The sequence below is a fragment of the Electrophorus electricus genome, chromosome 20, assembly GCF_013358815.1.
Source record: "Electrophorus electricus isolate fEleEle1 chromosome 20, fEleEle1.pri, whole genome shotgun sequence".
In the NCBI taxonomy this organism is placed as follows: domain Eukaryota; kingdom Metazoa; phylum Chordata; class Actinopteri; order Gymnotiformes; family Gymnotidae; genus Electrophorus; species Electrophorus electricus.
In genome coordinates this window covers 13,495,471-13,514,033 of record NC_049554.1, presented here as the reverse complement: position 1 = coordinate 13,514,033, position 18,563 = coordinate 13,495,471, and the positions used below count along the sequence as shown (strand labels likewise).

At 46.7% G+C, this 18,563-nt stretch overlaps 1 protein-coding gene across 2 annotated transcripts in view; it reads left to right on the top strand.

Moving 5' to 3' along the window:
• Positions 1 to 15,955, top strand: part of igsf21a (immunoglobin superfamily, member 21a) — a 158,550-nt gene extending 142,595 nt beyond the window's left edge. Inside the window, exons 7-10 of one of the 2 annotated variants that reach the window (XM_035520667.1) lie at positions 5,656 to 5,741; positions 8,288 to 8,480; positions 12,056 to 12,094; positions 14,536 to 15,955. In XM_035520667.1, the coding sequence (XP_035376560.1) occupies positions 5,656 to 5,741; positions 8,288 to 8,480; positions 12,056 to 12,094; positions 14,536 to 14,612 (395 nt within the window). In that variant the 3' untranslated portion in view covers positions 14,613 to 15,955. Of the gene's footprint in view, positions 1 to 5,655; positions 5,742 to 8,287; positions 8,481 to 12,055; positions 12,537 to 14,535 lie in introns of those variants that run through there. The other variant, XM_027023908.2, reaches the window with a different exon arrangement.
• The last annotated feature ends 2,608 nt before the right edge of the window (positions 15,956 to 18,563 follow it).

The following is an 18,563-nucleotide window of genomic DNA, read 5'->3' as shown; positions in this document are numbered from 1 at the left end:
GAAACGATTTCTCTAATGAATGGGATGCCAAAGCGCCAATTTCTTCACGGAAATCTGTGGCTGAAATGCCAAACCCTCTTTTTCTTTCCTCTTTTTTATTTAAACACTAAAGCAAAAAAAACCTGGCCTCCAGCAGATTCCATTATCACTTCAAAGGCCGCGCACACTCTCAGCCCTCCCTCTGTTAGCCATGGAGAACGAATGAGGTGGTTCATCCCCAGCTAAACAGACATTTCTCCCACTTAGCCACACGCGAGCCGTAAAACGTGATAGAGGGAGACTCAGGCAGGGAGCCCGCATGAATTTGCTTACCTGTAGTACTGTGCTCTCTCTCTCTCTCTCTCTCTCTCTCTCTCTCTCTTTTCCACTCTCTTTCCTTCTCTCTCTCCCTCACTTCTTCACATCCTCCCTCTCCCTCTCTCTCCCATTCTCTCACTCTCTCATGCAATCCCTTTTCATTTTTCCCAAGAACACCGTCTTTTGCCCTCTGTTCATTTTGTGTCCGGTCAGGTGGAATAGCATGGCGCTTCGCAAATCCAGTGGTACCTCAGTGGTTATGGTACTCGACTAGTAATTGGAAGGTTTCCAGTTCAAGCTCCACCACTGCCAAGTTGCTGCTGTTGGCACCCTGAGCAAGACCCTTAACCCTCAATTGCTCACACCTAAAGTACAGGGGTTGATCCTTATTAAGTATGTGCGTGTTCCACTAGTATCTTCTGGGTGTTTGTCTCACGTAGTCATCACAGGCCTGAAAGGGCAGAACACCGTCATCGGACGCTTTTCTTTGAGAAGATCCACTTTATTTGAATCGTCTTGCAGGTGTTGAGGTAGGCGCATTAGCCAATCTGTTGCTGTGGGCAGTTTGGGTCAGCCATCGTGCAAGAGGAAGGAAGCAAATTTTGGCACCACCTCATGGAGTCGAGCTCATCATTCTGCCCAGAGGTGTTCTTTGGGCATCTTGAGTTGGCAGGCCATTCTCCAGACAGCAGTGACAAAAAAGCACCCAGCAACTCTGCTGCGCCAACAAGAATTAGAAGCTTTTTCTTCCAAATCCTGACTCGAAAACGAGCCAAAATTTTCACACACTTGCATCACACCACATTCGGTTCACATTCACACACACTTGAGGATGTAGTTCAGGGCACAGTATGACTTACTGTAATCTATAAACAAGCGCAGTAAACATTGTGTATACATCCACTGTAATATTATTGGGACTGCAGTCTTGGAGACTGGAAACGTTTTCGCCCTTTGAAGGTCAAATTGTGGAGAATAACAGTTCTGAGAGCAAAGTTCTGTCTGAACGTTGCCACTTTTAGACGGGTCATCTTAATATTTTTTTAAATAACTGATCCATTTGGAGTTTGGGGTTAAACATCTTCCAAGGCTTGCTAGCTACAATTGTATCCTAGTGCCAGTACTGAATTAATAGAGAAAAATATTGGATTCCAACAATGTCTGGGCTCACCCACTATGTTTGGAGTGAGTGGAAAAGCAAATCTGAGTTTAATGGTGAACCGATGAGATCCACACCCCACCCCCACTCCAAGCAGCACAGGGTCAGCAGTTGTTCTGTGGTCAGAGACTGAACAGCGGCGAACAGGTCACAGGGTGAAGGACATATTCTGTATACTCTTCCGACTCTGCTCAAGACATCCGAAAACTGTTCTTGGGTGCCATGGAGACTTAACTGAGGAACCCATTATCACGTCCATTCTGCTAGTTTACTTGTCCACTGAGAGGACTTTAAATTGGTCTGCGCTGATCATTTCCAATCATTTCTTGAGGCTTATGAGCTATTCTTAGCAGTTGTATAGCAAGATAAAGTTGAACGCTAAAGCAACATTATTGTGTGCTATTAGCTTGCTGTGTGGTGTCAAACAGAGGAGGAGGGATATTCCACGTCTGAGTCTCGGTTCCCCTCAAAGTTCCTCTTGTTAAAGTTCCTCTTTACTTCTGTCACTTTCGGCTTGCTCATTAGGGACCTGAACTCCGATTCTCTGTAATGCTGATTTCTGTAAACCTGCTTAGCGACAGCACCTGTTGTAAAAGCACCATACAAATAAATTTGAAATTTAACTGAATTCGGCTATAGCACATTTCAGCAGTCTGCACGTTTACCCCAATGGAATGTGCTTCACCCTATAAATCCCTATGAAAGTGCCACCGAGTGTACCAACAAGCCAGGTGCTTAAAGGAATGCGTCTGCAGAGTGTAGGATAGAGAGATTACAACTGTAAATAAACATGAAAGAGGGCAGAAATGACACAAAAAGGCATTAGTCAGAGGCAGAGAATTCAGCTCAATTACCTCCAGAAGGTCTTTCATTGTTGGCCACAGTCACAGTCAGAAGTCTCCTGCCGGGTGACATATCAGCCGGTCCCTTGGGGTCAACCCCCTTCTCCGAACCTCGGTCCCAGTGGTGTCCGTTTCTCTGCAGCCCGGCTTTCCTCAGGTTCCTACGGGCGGAATGCAAAAACAACACAGGAAAATGTCACCCATGGCGAAACAAGGGCGCGCCGACGCAAGCTCATCCCACGAGGGTGTGACGGGGCAGACTCGCAGGAGAAAGCGCGCTCTCGCGTGGCACCGGGCGGCGGGAAATGAACTCGCAGGAGGGGAGGCCTAGAAAAAGGCTGGTGAACTGTCACCGGCTTTCAGATTTTGACAAGGCTTTTTTCGGTGGAGCGATTCGGCCCATTAGTTTAAAAGTAGCTGGGCTCTTTGAGGAACACGGCCTCAGACTTTCTTTGTTATTGCCCTGAGAATACATAACAGAAAAAATGTGCATTTCTTAATTTTAATTGGAACACGCTTAAAATTCAAAGCGTCTGAAAACCCATCTTCAGTTTGTCTCGATCCCGAGTAACACTGGTGTGTGTTCATGTGTATGTACGTGCCTGTGTGTATGTGTTTTTGATTAAGTCCCAAATAACACTAGTGTGTGCGTACATGTACATGTGTGTGTATGTGTGTGTGGGCAAGTATGTGTGTGCATGTATGTGTATTTGTGTGTGCGCACGCGCGTGTGTGTGTGCATACATCCATTTGTGTGTCTTGTGTGGGAGCTTGTAGGATGCTGGAGTCAATATAATTTGCACTTGATGGCACATGTATCATAAGTTATATGGTTATATCTGGATCAGCCATAATTGTGTGACACTGTTTTAAGTGACACCGAGGTCCATATTTATACCACACATTGATGTCCATGTTTAAATCCCCACACTGCTGTTCATGTTAATATACCTACTCTAATGTTAATATTTATACGTGCACATCGATGCTCATGCTAGCATGTGCGCTCCGATCTTCGTGTTAGTATACCCACCCTGATGTAGATGGAGAAGGCCATGTGTCAGCCTGGCGCTGCGTCAGATTCGTCCTCTGTGGCCTGATTGGCAGATGTGCAAGGTCTCTCCAGAGGTGGAGCCATCTGGGCTCTCTCTCCCCGCCTCGTAGCTCTGCGGCTGGGCTTCTCACACCCCCCCCCCTTAATTCCCGGATGTCGGTCAGACCCAAACACGCAGCCGTGCCGCCGGTGCCTTTGGGTGATTAAAGAAGGGACTCAGATTTGCACAGTGACGTGCTCCACATTCAGCAAGGGGGTGAGCTCTAATCTCCGGGCCTGACTGCGGTGATGAGCTGTGTCTAAATGCAGCCTCCTCCATCTGAGGATTGATAAGAAGATGTTCAGTTAAGATGTGTGTATTTGTGTGTGTTTGTGTGTGTGTGTGTGTGTGTATGGCTGTATCATGAGCAGTGTACTGTTTGTGACTCTAGGTTAAGATTAATCTGAATCAGTGTTCTGATTCCCACTCCCAGCATCCTTCAATCCTCACAACTGCTCGCATAAATTAGACAAGACAATTCCCTTCACATTCAGCCTCCACTAATCCGGTCTGACAGTATAATCTGGTAGGTAATATGCCAGGGATTAGACCCAGCCACAGCTGGTTGGGTGGACAGGATCAAATAAGGATAGCAAGATTGTCCAGCTGTGGTCCTCGGCAAGACCAGGCCGGGCCAGCTCAAGGGGTCCATCCGTTTCCGTCGCTGCCGTTAACCTTGGAACGTGGCGTTCCTGCATATCCACACCCCCCACGGTCTTCTGATTTTTTACGAGACTGCTCAAAAGCAATGACGTGCACTTGCCAACCATTACTTCCTGCGACAACCAGTGCTCAGAAACACAACGTAGGTTGGAGGGCGCTGTGATGTATCACCACACGTGATGGCCCACGCCGGCAGGGCTGTCGGATAAACATTGAGGCCAAGTAAACACCAAAGGCATTTGGCCCACTCTCACCTCACAACCTGGAGGCTCAGGTTAGGCGATCCAACTTATCAATCCCTTAATTCAAGCATTTGCCAGGGTGGGGGGGTGGGCGGTCTGTATTCGAGTGCTCGGTTCCTGTGTTCCTCAACGGTTTTCTTAGGGAAAATCGATGGAGCCATCGAATCATGATTCATGTCTCGACAAGCTCTTAATCTCTCCGGTGTATCTCCTCTCAGGTCCCCCATCCTCCGCCTCCCCCAACACTCTGTCTGGTACCAATATCTAAACCTGCTTCAGTAATAAGGCATGCTCTCTAAAGGCTTTCTTCATTTGTATGGTCCCTTGCTGTGACTTGATTTATGTGTGAAAGCCCCGTTCTCGGGAGCCATTACAGATGTGAAGATGGAAATCATAATCTATTAGGCAGTGACAGGACGTAATTGGTAAACTGACTAAAATTCCAAGATGCCTCATTAGCTGCCCTGGACACTGTGTGACTTGATTGATGACGAGAAATGCGATTCGCTATTGTTTCAAACGTTTTTTTTCCATCAGTCAGATGATCTCCATTGTGGCTAGTGGCTAAGTAGGAGGGCTACTAACCTACAACAGGGACTCAAAATAGGCCTCACCGGGGTGTGTGTTTGGGTCGTAGTTCTGAGTCCTGATTCACAAAGCTGAGCTCTGGAACTCTGCATTAGCACTCACATATGGTCCACAAACCTCGTTTTTGTGAGACTCGGGGCTGTGGAGGGGGGAAATTGCCGATCATGGCAGACGATGCAGAACCAGTTAAAGTGGTGCCAATTGGACTCCTCGATAACATTCAATCTCCTTTCCCATAAACTCCCACCACTATTTTACCAGTGGGAGCCTTCTTCTGAAGGAAGCAGGGCTTCTCGTTTTCACAGCATGGGTGAAACTTGTGACTTATCTCCCCTCCGCGCACACGAGAGAAATCACTGGTGCCTTGGAAGGTCACAATATGTTCCTCCCAACTCTCCACGCCCAACCTCTCTCAGGGCCCAAATTAAACCCATCTGTGGGCTTCCGTCCGTACAAGACAAGGGAATTAGTTCTGCGAGCGTGTCTTATCTCACTACCTCCACCCGCTGCCTCACACGCTCTGTTTCTCTTCCAGTAATGAGTATCTACCCAATTTAGTTCTTTGTCTCTCCTGGGGAATAAATCCTCCTCGGTCTCTCAGATCAAAGGGAGGAGGAAGCCCCAGAGTCCTGACAATGACCTCAATGTCCAAGTCCATGACCTTCACCGATAGTGCTTGTGTTCGGTGGACGGAATGGCCTCGGTCCAGATTTAAGCAGTGTGCCACGAGGAGGTTGATCAGGTCTTCCTTTGGTCTTGTTTCTCCGCAGCGGCTCCGAAAGGTCCCAAGCTCCAGATGAGCCCAGCCAGGGCAAAGGTTGGAGACACGGTCCGCATCATAGTGCAAGGATTCCAGGTAGGTTCTCCTGGGATGGGGATGGGGGGGGTGGGGTGGGGCAAAACTAAGGCTATGTTCTGTTTTGGATTTGAGGAGACCTTGTGTTCAGTTAAGCCTGTGACAGCTGACCACTATAGCGGCCACTCTCTTACACAGGGCAGTGAACAGTCAGCATGAGACAATTTTGAAGTCATTTTTCGTTTCTCTGTACGCTGCCACTGTAAATGGCGCAGGACCCGTCTCAGAGTGTTGGGTGTCTCTGGTGAGTCACACGACTCAGGCATGCATCTTTCTGTGAAACCTCAGTCAGTCGAGGGGTGTTTTAGAGTGGAGTGCAGTATGAAATCAGTCATCTCACAGAGCCATTTTTGTGGCTAATTCCTGCTCCTTTAGAGAGCCTTGTAGTGTTTGCTTGACGGAGAGATCTAGTGTCTTTAGAGATTCTTACAGCGTTGACTTGCTGTTTGTCAGGCTCACCTCCAGGAAATGACAACTGAACCAGCCATCTGCCTGATATATGTGTGCAATGTACATGTGTCTCATTTTTGGCTGTATCCTCTAGCTGATTTTGGCCAAGCACATATCTATGTATATAAGTGTGTGTGTGTGTTTGTGTTCTCTAGCTGTGAGTGCTTAGCTGTCAGAAGCGCTGGATTGAAATTTGCTCCTCAGCTTAGTGAGGAAATGATGCAGCCAGCTGTTTTAAGGCAAACCATCAAAACCAGGAAATCTGCCTCAAACCCACAGAATAATGAAACAGTGGCTCCGGAGTTAATGCAGGGCCACACCTGACAGGCAGAAGCCTGGCCAAGGCCGTCGAGGCGGGAGGTGTTCTGGACACTGATGCGCTGGCCCATTTAAATCACCTTCGTGGATATTCAGGGCCATGAGGGCGTGAACGATGCGCCGGCTTGTTTTTATTATACAATTTTCTTATTGTTGTTCATTATAATGGCCGAAATGCAGAGAAGGGTAGTAGATCTGACAGAGTCAGGGCACATAACACTCCTACGATCAAACCCGGGATCTCTGTGTGTGTATTTAGAATGCTCCCTTAGATATTGTTATAAATGGTCACTATAAACAGACTGGAAACTCCAGCCAAATTAGATTTTGCTCTGTATTGTGCTCTGTGAATGGAGATTTATATGAATGAAATAGAGAAATTCTCCTTAACCTTTGCTCGATCATGGCCCTGGGTTTCAAGTGCAGATCAACACATGCATCTCTCTCTCTCTCTCTCTCTCTCTCTCTCTCTCTCTCTCTCTCTCACTTTTTAATGGGATTTAAAAGAAAAAAAAAACCTTCCTTTTGTTGATTTTCTGTCTTCAAAGACCATCAATCTCGTTCATATTTTCTATATTTTTTATATTTATTTTCTTTAGTATTAGCTTCAGTGTCTTATTGATGGTTTTGTGGGTGAAGATGACAGGAGCTTTAAGTCTGGCCCACTCACATCTCCTAATCCACTCTAGGAAAGAGCCGAGAGGTAGATGACTCAGAAATGTCGACGGACACTTCCCATGCATTCTTTCAGTCTACGTTTCTTTCCTTCTTCCTCTTCCTTCCCCCCTCCCTTTGAATCTCACGCTACCACCATTCAGCGCAAACTCATGCCGTCGCTGTCAGGGAGCGGCCGGTGACACACAGTCAAGCCCGAGTCTTCTATCGGTCATTATCAAAGGTCATGTGGCCTCCCCAGACGAGGCTGCTGAGCCAGATGGATGACGCCCGACACTTACTTATCACGCAGAGACCACGGGCAGCTTGTCTTTTCATGGCTTTGGCTGCAACCAATTATCCTGCTCCACAATCTCCACAAAGTGCAACAGCAGATCTCGATGGATCATGATTTACCATATAAATGCCACAAGTGGAGGTGTTTCTCCTTGTAATGTCCATAGGTTGCATCCCCACCTCACACGCACGCACGCACACACAAACCTCCCTTAAAAAGCATATAACATATAATAAACCTAGATATGAATCCCATATCTCTGTGCAATATGCCTACACGGCCAAACCTGTAGAACTGAATGAACACAGCAACTATTAAACATTCAGTAGTGAATTAACACTGGTGCATCCTCTCCGCGTTTGGTGTAATTTGCCTGTAGCTTGGAATAACCTCCTAACCATTCCTGCCCTCTTCCCCTCCTGCTAAAATCCTCTGCTATTTGCGTCCTGGATCAATGAGAGTTTGCTCTGGGGTCCAACGAATCCAGAGACTCAGCTGGGTTTCCTCTTTAGCGAAAAACCGTCTTGATAATTGGCGGAATTCTAAATAAAAAACTTCAGTGGAAAGAAAGAGAACTGTGTCGACTGGCATGTGTTGAATCTTCGGGGAGAACAGCAGAGAAATACAAAATTAAACAAATTATTTATTCATAATGTTAACTTACCAAAGTGTGCTGCTAATGGGTTTGTATTACTGATCTTACGAGATGAGTTATAGCTGCATATGCCGTTTGTTTCCCTTCTTAAAAGTATTCGGGAGTATTTGTGCATCTTCGGCTGCTGACCGCACCACACATGCACTCTCTGGCCTCTCCCTGGTCCTACAGAACGAGGTGTTCCCAGAGCCCTTGTTCACCTGGACGCGGGTGGGTGGTCGACTGCTGGACGGCAGCTCCGAGCGGGAGGGGGAGGAGCTGCTTCTGGAGCGGGTGCCCGCCGATCTCAATGGCTCCATGTACCGATGCACTGCCCAGAACCCGCTGGGCTCCACCGACACACATACACGCCTCATCGTCTTTGGTGAGTCGGGCCTCAGCACGTGCGTACACACACTCGGACACACACACAGAGGTGCTCGTGTGCATGAACAAACACGGATACACGAATGTACACACACACACACACACACACGTACACAAATGTACATCCATGCACACACATGTACACCCACGCATACCCATGTGTGCACACACACACACACACACACACACACACACACACACACACACACACACTGCAACATGCAACAACCTTATGTCCTTGAGCACTGTTGTAGAACACTGGCCAGAACATCAGTCCTGCTTTCCTGCTGTGTGTCCTTACACATTACTGAGATATGTTTAAATGATAGAAAATGTAATTCCATACTGACTCCATATAACTTTATCAACTTCCTTTTCAAGTTATTGCATACAACCTTTGATTATTGGATATGCCTTACTCAAGGACCACAGATACATTATTTCCACGGACACATTATTATAAACAAAAATATACATAAACAAGTTATATCTTTATTCACGCACTAAAAAGCTGCAAACTGAGAGAGGATGAGAGTAGCTGTACGCTCCTCTCTTTATGCTCAACAAGGCAAAGGTTGCTAGGTTGTTGCCAGGCTGGTGCAAGTCATCACTGCACCTGTAGGTGTCACTGTTTCTCCCTGCCGGGACCTGCGCCCGGGTCTGACGAGACGCCGGTCGGCCCCCGGCGGCGCGGCAGTCTCTCCACAAATGGCAATGATTATCAACAAGATTACTGCAGTGGTGCTCTCAAACACACACACATACAAAAACACACACAAACACAGATGTAAGAAAGACGTTTGTGGATAACATATGCTATTCATTTAGAGAGGGTGTTACAAACCTTTTAAATATCTTGGATTTCTGCATTAAATAAAGTGGACTCAGTCACCACAAACTGCTAAGCTAATAACGAATACAATGGCACGTCTTCACATCACATTGAGCTCATCATTAACCTAGAAGGTCCACACTTGTAGAAGATCTTCCACATTCTCAAATGAGATGATTCTCAAATGAGATGATTCTGGAGGTGTGGCTTAGAGGCACCCCACCCTATAAGAAAGCCTGCTTACGGACAGTCTGATCTTCTCTATAAAGAGGTGTTCATGGGGACCAGACTGCACTCAAAAGAAATTCAAGAAGACATTTGAAGAAGAATAACAGAGAGGTGTAACACTGTGTGTGGATGGAAGAAATTCCACACTGTTTCTGCTTGCCCTAGGAGTGGAGGTCCCAAGAAGATCGTGCCGTAGGAGATGAAAAGGAGATTTAGGATGACAGGAAGGGACCAGTGCATGGGCCTAGTCTCTATGAATGTGTCCACTATGAGGAAAGCACTGAGCAAAGATAACTTGGAGGGAAGAACAAGGCAAAGGCTTTCCTCATCTGCAGGTCCCACCATGCTTCTGAGAACATTCTACGGACAGATGAAACAAATCTGAGAAAATCTGGCAGAAACGTCCCGCACATCAATTTCAGAAGCCGCCCCCCAACCGTGAAGCGTGGCGGGAGGATGCACAGCGGTCTGGGCCTTGTTGGCTGCCTCAGGGCCTGGACAGCTTGCTGTCTTTGAGGGAGTAATTAATTAAAAACTTTTAGCATGAAGTTTTCTAGGAGAATCTGAGGATTCATGGGTGTTACCTGAAGCTTAATAGACCACGAGTGAGGCAACGACAATATGGTCCAAAATTCAGAAGTAAATCAACAACAGAGTGGCACAAACGGAATGAAATTCACGTTCTGGAATGGGTATGCCGGAATGCGGACCTTAGCATAGTCGAGTCTGAAAACCTGAAGAGAATTGTGCTTGCAAAGAAGCCCATAAATGTGTATGATGTAAAGTTTCTCCCATCTGCTGTGTATGGAGGTTATTGCTGATAAAGTAGGTGCTACCAAATATTTAATACAAATAACCATTTACATTTTCTACCCTAGACTTTGAGTATTTACACGATGTTGTTCACTATTGACAAGAGATTCGATTGTTAGGGTGGACGATAAGTTTAGGCAGAGTTGTGTAGTGTTACTTAGTATTTGTCTGTTGTGTGACTTAGTTGACATGTTTTATGGGTAATTAATGCAGAAATCCAGGTAATTCATGGATTTCCACATTAAATCCTTTTTTTCTAAAACTTTTTCTTGCAGCTGTACGCACATTTATTCTCTATTTTTGCTCTCTGTCCCCCCATGAAAAATTGGCGACAGTTACAAACACAAAGCAAACATTATGTTTCTAAATTTGGCCTGTTAAACAGTCCCTTAAAATAAGCATACCAGTTGACCCAGGGAGCGCTGAACGGAGGAGACCAGCTCGTTAAGCAGCAGGTGCCGCAGCCTTTGTGGCAGGGCCCGTGAACAGCCCCAAATATTGACTGGAAAGAAGGACAGGCAGTCCATTATCTGACAAATGGCCTGTTAGCCAGAGCCTCATTAACATCCGAAAATTCACAAATCGCTGGGTGGACCGGGGTGGATGGGAGGAAGCCATTTGGTGAGAAGTGCTGCTTTGCGAAAGGTGCCGTCTTGGGGACAGATTGCGCACAAAGAGCATTAATGTCCATTTCACGACCCGACTACATCCAGCAGTGCTCCCTCTACCTCCGGGGTGGGCAGGGGAGTGAATCGGCCTGATGGAGTAGCCTCAGTCCTTCCCTGTAGCCTGGGAGTCAGGCAGAGGAGATGCTGGCTGGATGACTGAGCACAAGCACGCTGGCCGTCAGCGCCTGACGCGCCGGGCTCAGAGCCCTGCGTTACCTGCCTGACAGCTGTAATAAAGAATCAAGATTAGTGGTAAGACAGGATGGAGCTCATAGCTTAAGGCACTGGCAAGATGTCTGCCATGGAACAGGATGAGGGGCCAATCATGTGGAAGATGATTCTTGGATAATGCTGGCTGTGTGTGTGTGTGTGTGTGTGTAGACTGGCATCTTCAGAGGGCTCAATAAGGTCAGAAAGGTGCTAGCAATTCCTCTGATCAGCACGGCAGTATAAACGCAAGTCTATGATACAGAGTCCTCATTATTATTCTATAAACAAACAACAACAAGCCGACCCAAATAAATAAGGCAAATTAATTCCACCGGCTCCTTCGCCACAGTTCGCTCTCCTGCAGCGGGCCTACCCTCTCGGTCCGGCTCCTGCTGGCAGAGAAGGCAGCCTATCAGTAAGATACTGTTAGCGAGCCACAGGTGCGATTAGTTTTAATCACCCACTGGTTCCCACAGGCCATCTCTCCTCCCTCTAGATCACAATTGGCCAGGCCCCCCACTGTCACGGGGGCGCTTTGATAGCCTTCCTGTACTGTAGCCGAACTTTGCTGGCCTATGACTGAAGAAAAAGGGTCTCGCTCTGTCCATGAGGCCACGCTGTCATGTTGTAACACCTTCTCTAGCCGACCAGCCAATGGCAGCTCTTATTGGTGCATCTAACACATGCTTTTTCTCTGTCTGTGTGTGTGTGTGTGTGTGTGTGTGTGTGTGTGTGTGTGTGTGTTTCTGTTTCTCTCTTCCCCATCCCTGCCTCTCTCTCTCTCTCTCTCTCTCTCTCTCTGTGATCTTTCCTTTTCTACAGAAAACCCAAGTATGATGAAAAACACACAGAATCAAAACAGTAAGTATGGCGGCATCAGGTGCTGCACACAGGGGTTCTGGCCTGGTGTGCGAGAGACTTTTCCCTCCTCCTTTCTCCTGCCTGCTCTTCTGTTCGAGGAAGCTCTGTGACAGATTTGAAATGACAAGAGAGGCACTTGTGAAAAATCACTGCAGTATACCCCCCCCCCCCAACCCAGCACACGGATTCAAAATCGGATCCTCACATCGGTAATATTTCTGGGGCTTCAAGAAGAAAGAGCGCAGGCCTGATCGGCGTCATGTGGGAGAAACTCTCTGAGCCGGTTAGCAACGCAAGCTGCCTTCCCAGCTGAAACAAGCGGGGAAGTCCACTGTGGGCATGTAGCTCCGTGGCGGAGGGTGGCGTCGTGACACCACCACCGTGGATGCGGTGTTGTGAGTTTGCCGTCCGAAGGAGCCGGGCACTCACTGAGGAGCGGCGGATGCGGCCGTCCGCGCTGGGCGCCGAGGCTGCTGGGTGCCTCGCCGCCGTTTGCGCACTAGTGGCGAGTCATCGCTCACCGCTGCACAGTCGCTGCAAACACGGTACACTGATGAATTCCAGTTGGTTTATTCATACCTCATTGGCTCATTTGCAGTTTCCTGGAGACTCATATGTAAAGATGACGAATTGTCAGATGGAGGAATGGAAATATGAGACACCCTTCTCTGTTTCTCTCTCTCGCTCTCTCTTCCTGTCATGCTGTCTCTCTCTCCCTCTTTCTCCCTCTTGGTCTCTCTGCTTCTTCCACATCCACCTTCCCCTATGCACGCCGCAGTGTCTACGGATGTTCATTTGAATATGCAAATGCGCCTATGAGCAGGTGTGCGAATGTAGGGACAGAGTCGGCGCCCCCTCATATGCAAGTCAAATGACGTGTAGAACAAGACCCCAAGGAGGTGACCGCACGCGCATCTGAGTAGCAGTCAGAACCGCAAACCAGACCCTTAGTATTCCGCATTCCAGCTCACAAAATGTGCCGCCAAACAGAGGCGCCACTCCTATGAGTCCAGGCCAACGGCTGAAGTTGTTGGAGGACAGTGTCCCGTGATAGAGCGCAGCGCAAAACGCCTGTGTCGGCCGTCATCTTTGCGTGGTTATTGAAAATTGTGTAATATGTGTACGAGTTGTGCCTGCAGTCACTTGGCATTAGTGTGCAGCTCACTCAAAAAGGCTTTACAGGGCATTAGGCAATTACAGTGCACTATCGCAGAATCTGCTGGGTCACTGCCTGCTGCTGCACTCGGTTATAGCTTTAGAGAGGCACGCAGGCGCAAGGAGAGGCCGTCTCCATGTACCTCATAATGAATGAAAGAAACCTTTTTTTTTTTTCCCAGATGCGTACTGACTTTAAAAGTTTTCATGAGAAACAAGTTATAATTTAAAAAAAATATGCGCTTTGTTTTGTGAAACACCATACCATGCTAACATTCAAGAGGTGAAGACAGATTCGTGCACGCGAACAGTGTTTGTAACACGGGGTTCACGGGGTCCTCGTGTTTTTTATCTCAGCGAGTAATCGTTTCACTTATTCGCTCCCACGACACAGTCGCCTTGAGGATTATGGACCCAGCGCCATGTTCAACACGATTCTGGGTTGAAGGCATCGTTCGGTTCCAAACATAAACACTATTTCTGGATGTTGTAAGAACGTTAAAAAAAAAAGAAGCCATCAGACCACGTTTTTCTCAGAGGACCGGGTTTTGCGTTCCTTATGCCTGCACTTCCTGGCGTCTGGTCCAGGAGGTCTCAGAACGACAGCCTTTGAAACACGGAGCAGTTTTTTGTTGTTGTTTTTTTAGAACATGTTTATGGAGGCCGGACTACCGGGGCGCTAAATCCGTCCCGTGCTGGTCTGGAAGGCCAAAGGGTTGTTGGGATGGGGAAGCTGCCCTGCTCGGCTTCGCTTTGGCCCTGACAGTGATCTTCTGCTTGTCGTGTTGCTTCAGAATGGCTCCGAGGTTGAGCTCGTTTCTCTGGCTGATGAGGCTGCACATTTGCTCCAGACGTTTTTCTTCCCTCTGCAGCTCTGTCAGCTGACTCTCAGACCCTGTTCATCTATGTCGCTGCGATTGTAAAACAAAAACACACACACATTTTGTTACTGTGATTGTCAGTTATCCTTTTTCAAAGGCTATGTCCATTGTTTGTTTTATGCCTTGACTATAATCCAGGTGAGTATTTAAAGCCTATTAGTTAAAGTGACTGAATATATAATGTGCAGGTGAAATAATTTTTTTTTTTAAATAGACAACAGAGCTTACATCATGATTTTAGTGTAGATGAACGATGACTTTGCGCCGTGTGCTGTGTTTGAATCATTTATTTTGGTTTTACATATTACGTCACCCATGACTACATACGAATGACGAGGTTCGGGGCGGAGCGCGGATGTGACGTATGACCTACGCGTTTCTGACCGCGTGCTTCGCCCTTCGCAGGTGGAGCTCCCGGTTGGCGCGCGGTCTGGCTGAGGTGGCTGCTGCTCGCGCTCACAGTGACCGCGGAGCTGACGTGAGCGTGCGTCACGGAGACGGGAAAAACCGCGACGAAGAAGAGAAATAAGAAAATATCAATAAACAGGAATGCCCACACTCACACGTCCGCGCCCAGCAAGCACACACCTCCACATATTCGCGCACACACTCGAACAGACTGTGAAGAGACCCGCCCCGTGTCAGTCTTTGGAAGACGTCTGTGTCCCCACTAGGGGGCGCTGTGCTTCTTCTACCTTTTACCTTTTCATGTAAAGACATGGGGGAAAAAAAATAAAAATCAAACGACAAGGACGACGATGATGTATCCGTGTTTATAATTTTTTTTTTTTTTTTTTAAAACACTCGATATAAGAAATAACTCCCTCCATATAATTATTGGCGTCACACACACACTTTTGTTTTGGGTTTGGGTTTTTTTGTTGTTTGTTTTGTTTCGCCACTGTCAGTCAGGGTGTGTCAGTGAAATAAGATGAAACAGGATCCCAGACTTTAGCCTGGGACCGTGATCTGGACGGCCGAGAAGAGACAAAGACGGTAACGGAGGCTCCTTTCAGGCCCTCCTCCGCTCTCCTGTTCTCTAGCACAAGCGGGACACACGACCTTTTTCTGGACATCACTCTTTTGCAGTGTTTCTGTTTTTAGCACACTATTCTTTCATGAATGGCTCCTGGCTGGAATGTACAAAAACAAAACAATCAAATAAGCGAAAAAAAAAAAAAGGAGAAAAAAAGACTCGATTCTAAAGTCCTGTGAACTGGTGACATTTTCTTTGAAGAGTAAAGGAACACCCTCTTTTTAAATGTATTTTGTGTACATCCCTGTAAATACTGAGAAATATATATATAAAAAAAAATCAGATTCAAAGTTATAAGGGGGTTGTGGGTAGCAGGCGTGGGGAACCAGGACAGGAGGTCAGCATTTGATGGCTTAATTGCTTACACGCGGTCCTCCGCAGTACGTGTCATGAGAATTCATCACAAGGCTTTCCAGGATCGGCGACTCCCAAAGCGTGCCCTTCCTTCTGACTTCATGTTCCATACCGTTGCGCCGCCGCTCCGCGGACGCCATGGTGCATGTGACCTGATGATTATTTCTCATCCCCGTGTGTTTGGGGGAAGCCCCCGGCCTCTCTCGTCCCAATACCCCCCCCCACCCCCACCCCCAGTTCCCGCCCTCTTTTCTTGTCGCATAAAATATTCAGTGACCTACATTGTGTACAGTATGTGACTCTCTCCTAACAGTTACTGCTAGGATCATGTTACTCATTACGCCACCCACCCCCTCAAAAAAAAAGCAAACAGTGTAAACAGGGTTGCATTTGTCTCATATCACCTGTATTAAAAATGAGAGATGATCAACTTGACATGACTGTGTGTGCTGCTGTGTGTAGTACGTTCTGACTGAGGAGCTCTAATGTGTGTTTGCATTTACATTTGTGGCTAGATAAACTCCCATGCCGCTTGCCTCCAGCGAAGGATGAAGCCAATATTTAGAGGATCATATAGACTGTGCAGAAAAGTATGATTATCAGCCCTAGGTATTATATGTTCTGGCACAGTCTTAAGTGTTGATGTGTTCACATTTTACCCTGTGCAAGGACTTTTTCCCTTAAACAATCCCCGTTGCCCTTCACCAGGCTGGGTGTGGGATGGACCAACTATGCATTTGGAAGGTAAATGAAAGCACGGTTGGATCCCACCTTTCATCCAAATCCAAAGCCGGCACCTTCGACCTCCTCCTCCTCCTCCTCGACCACCCCCCGCGGGCGCTGCGTGTTTAAAGTGAGCCACCGTAGCGTGCGTCAGCATGCCAGCCTCCTCCGCTAATACCACAGACAGACGAGAGCTAAACTCGCTCCAAAGCCTCCTTAACTCTCTCCTACAGAAGGCCCCCGCGAGCACTTTTATGCCGGTGTGTACCTTTTTGTCCTCTGCCGCTCGCCGTCTGCCAGGCTGCCCTCCTGTAAAAGTAATCCAGTGGGTTTTTTTTTTTTTTCTTTTTTTTCCTCATTTTCTCCACGTTCAGAAGAATTGCAATTTAAGCCATTCCAGACACACAGTGTATTAAAGGATTAGGATGCAAGCTCGGGTACGAGGGGAGATTGTATGGGCTTAATGAAATAGGCCAGAGAGTCCCCAGTCCTGTCTGATTTGTGTTCCAACCTTCCGGCATTCCCCTCACTCTTACGACACCGGGCTCTTTGAGAGCACGATGAACTGAACGAGGCTTATTTCTGCTCTCTTCTCAACTCTGTTAGATTTCCTCGGTCTCTGTTTCTTTTTTTTTTCTTTCCTTTTCGTCCTCCTGTCATGGTCTGAAACATTTGTTCTGTTTCAGTGCCTTCTTAGATTTGACGATCCTTTGCAGTACAGCCTGTTCGTGTCTCTATTCACATTCACAGAAGGCATCGGGATAGTCAGATCCAATAAAAGCATCACAGAATTGCTGAAATTGTCATTTAACGGCTTAATTATTCTGCATGAATAACGCCCACCAAACCATTAGTTTGTTTACAGAATCATAGCATTCATGAAAGAAAGACCTGCAAGCAACATGCTGTTTTCACCAATAGCCTCAGGGGGGAAAAAACGCCCATTAGGACTAGAATATGCGAAAAATAAATAAATAAACAAACAAACAAACAAACATGCAATGCCATCTATGTATTTGAAAATAAAGGATATATTTGAACAGATGTACATGGAAATCAATTGCACATATATCCCATTGTAATTATTCTATGAAATGCACTTTGCCTTCAGGTGTTATTGGTGTTATTGGTGACTGTTTCTGAGTCTGATCTGAAATGTTTTATTGATTACTGGATTAAGGTTATCACATTTTCTGTGGCGTTTATTTCTAGGTTATTTTTCCACTTTAAGAGAAGCAATCAAAAGAGAGGAAGCCTTGTGGGTTCAACAGCGTGTATCATCAGCTAACAGTATCTATGAGTAGATGATATTCACCTGAATGATAACTGAAAAACAAGCAAACTTTCATTCACTGAATAACGCCTGCCAGGGTTGGTGTCAGATTCATTTGTATATTTTGATGCTGATTATAACAGATGGAGCCTGACAAAATTCATATGCTGCCAGGCCCGCTGTTCCGTTCGGTCTTCGACGCCGCGTGTGGAAAGCAGAGGGTTGCAGGAGCAGTCCTGCGTAACGCAGCTGAATTATTCAGGCTTGACTGTGTTTGCCGGTTCAAGTTTCCTCAGAGCAGACAAAATAACAGTGCTATCAGGTAGCAGTAAAGTGCCATAGCCCAGAATCAGTCGTTGCACTGTAAAAATGCTAAACAGCCAACTAGTAGCCCCGGTTCTCCAGAAGACCTTACACACGACTCCTCAAAAGAACATTTAAACCAATGTTTTAAAGTAGAGATACCAGACAGTGATCTGCACTATTTTATGTACAACCTGTTTGAATAATATTTTGCATTAGCAAGGAACCTGAACAGCTTTGACTGTGCAAACAGCCTTACTCTGGTCATTCAAACTTTGGGTCTGTTTATGATCTTACATCCGACATCTCCACCCTTAACACTAATGCAAATTCTCCATTGACATTTGCCGCTGGGCGTGTTTTGGGTTTGAGAATCTGCGAATAGAACTAAACCCCATTCAATGTTTTTTCTTGTAAACGGTCCTCGTTTCATTCGCACATCTTGTTTGAAGACACAGGCCTCACTGTTAAATGCCACATTGTTTACCATATGAATAAGAGAGAAATGGCAGTAATGCTTTGTTTCAATTTGACATTCTTTAAAGCAATGTGAAGCCACTTACTCAAATGAGAGAACATTTCACTGTTACCTGCAAATACCTCTTCGATAACTCCTTCATGGGACCGAAGCAAACACTCAGACACTGCCATATCTATGTTTTTTTAACACTAGGTTTATAGCAATTGCTTGCACCAGGTGAACAATACATTGGTCTCCACCCCATGGTGTGCAGTATGCAAATT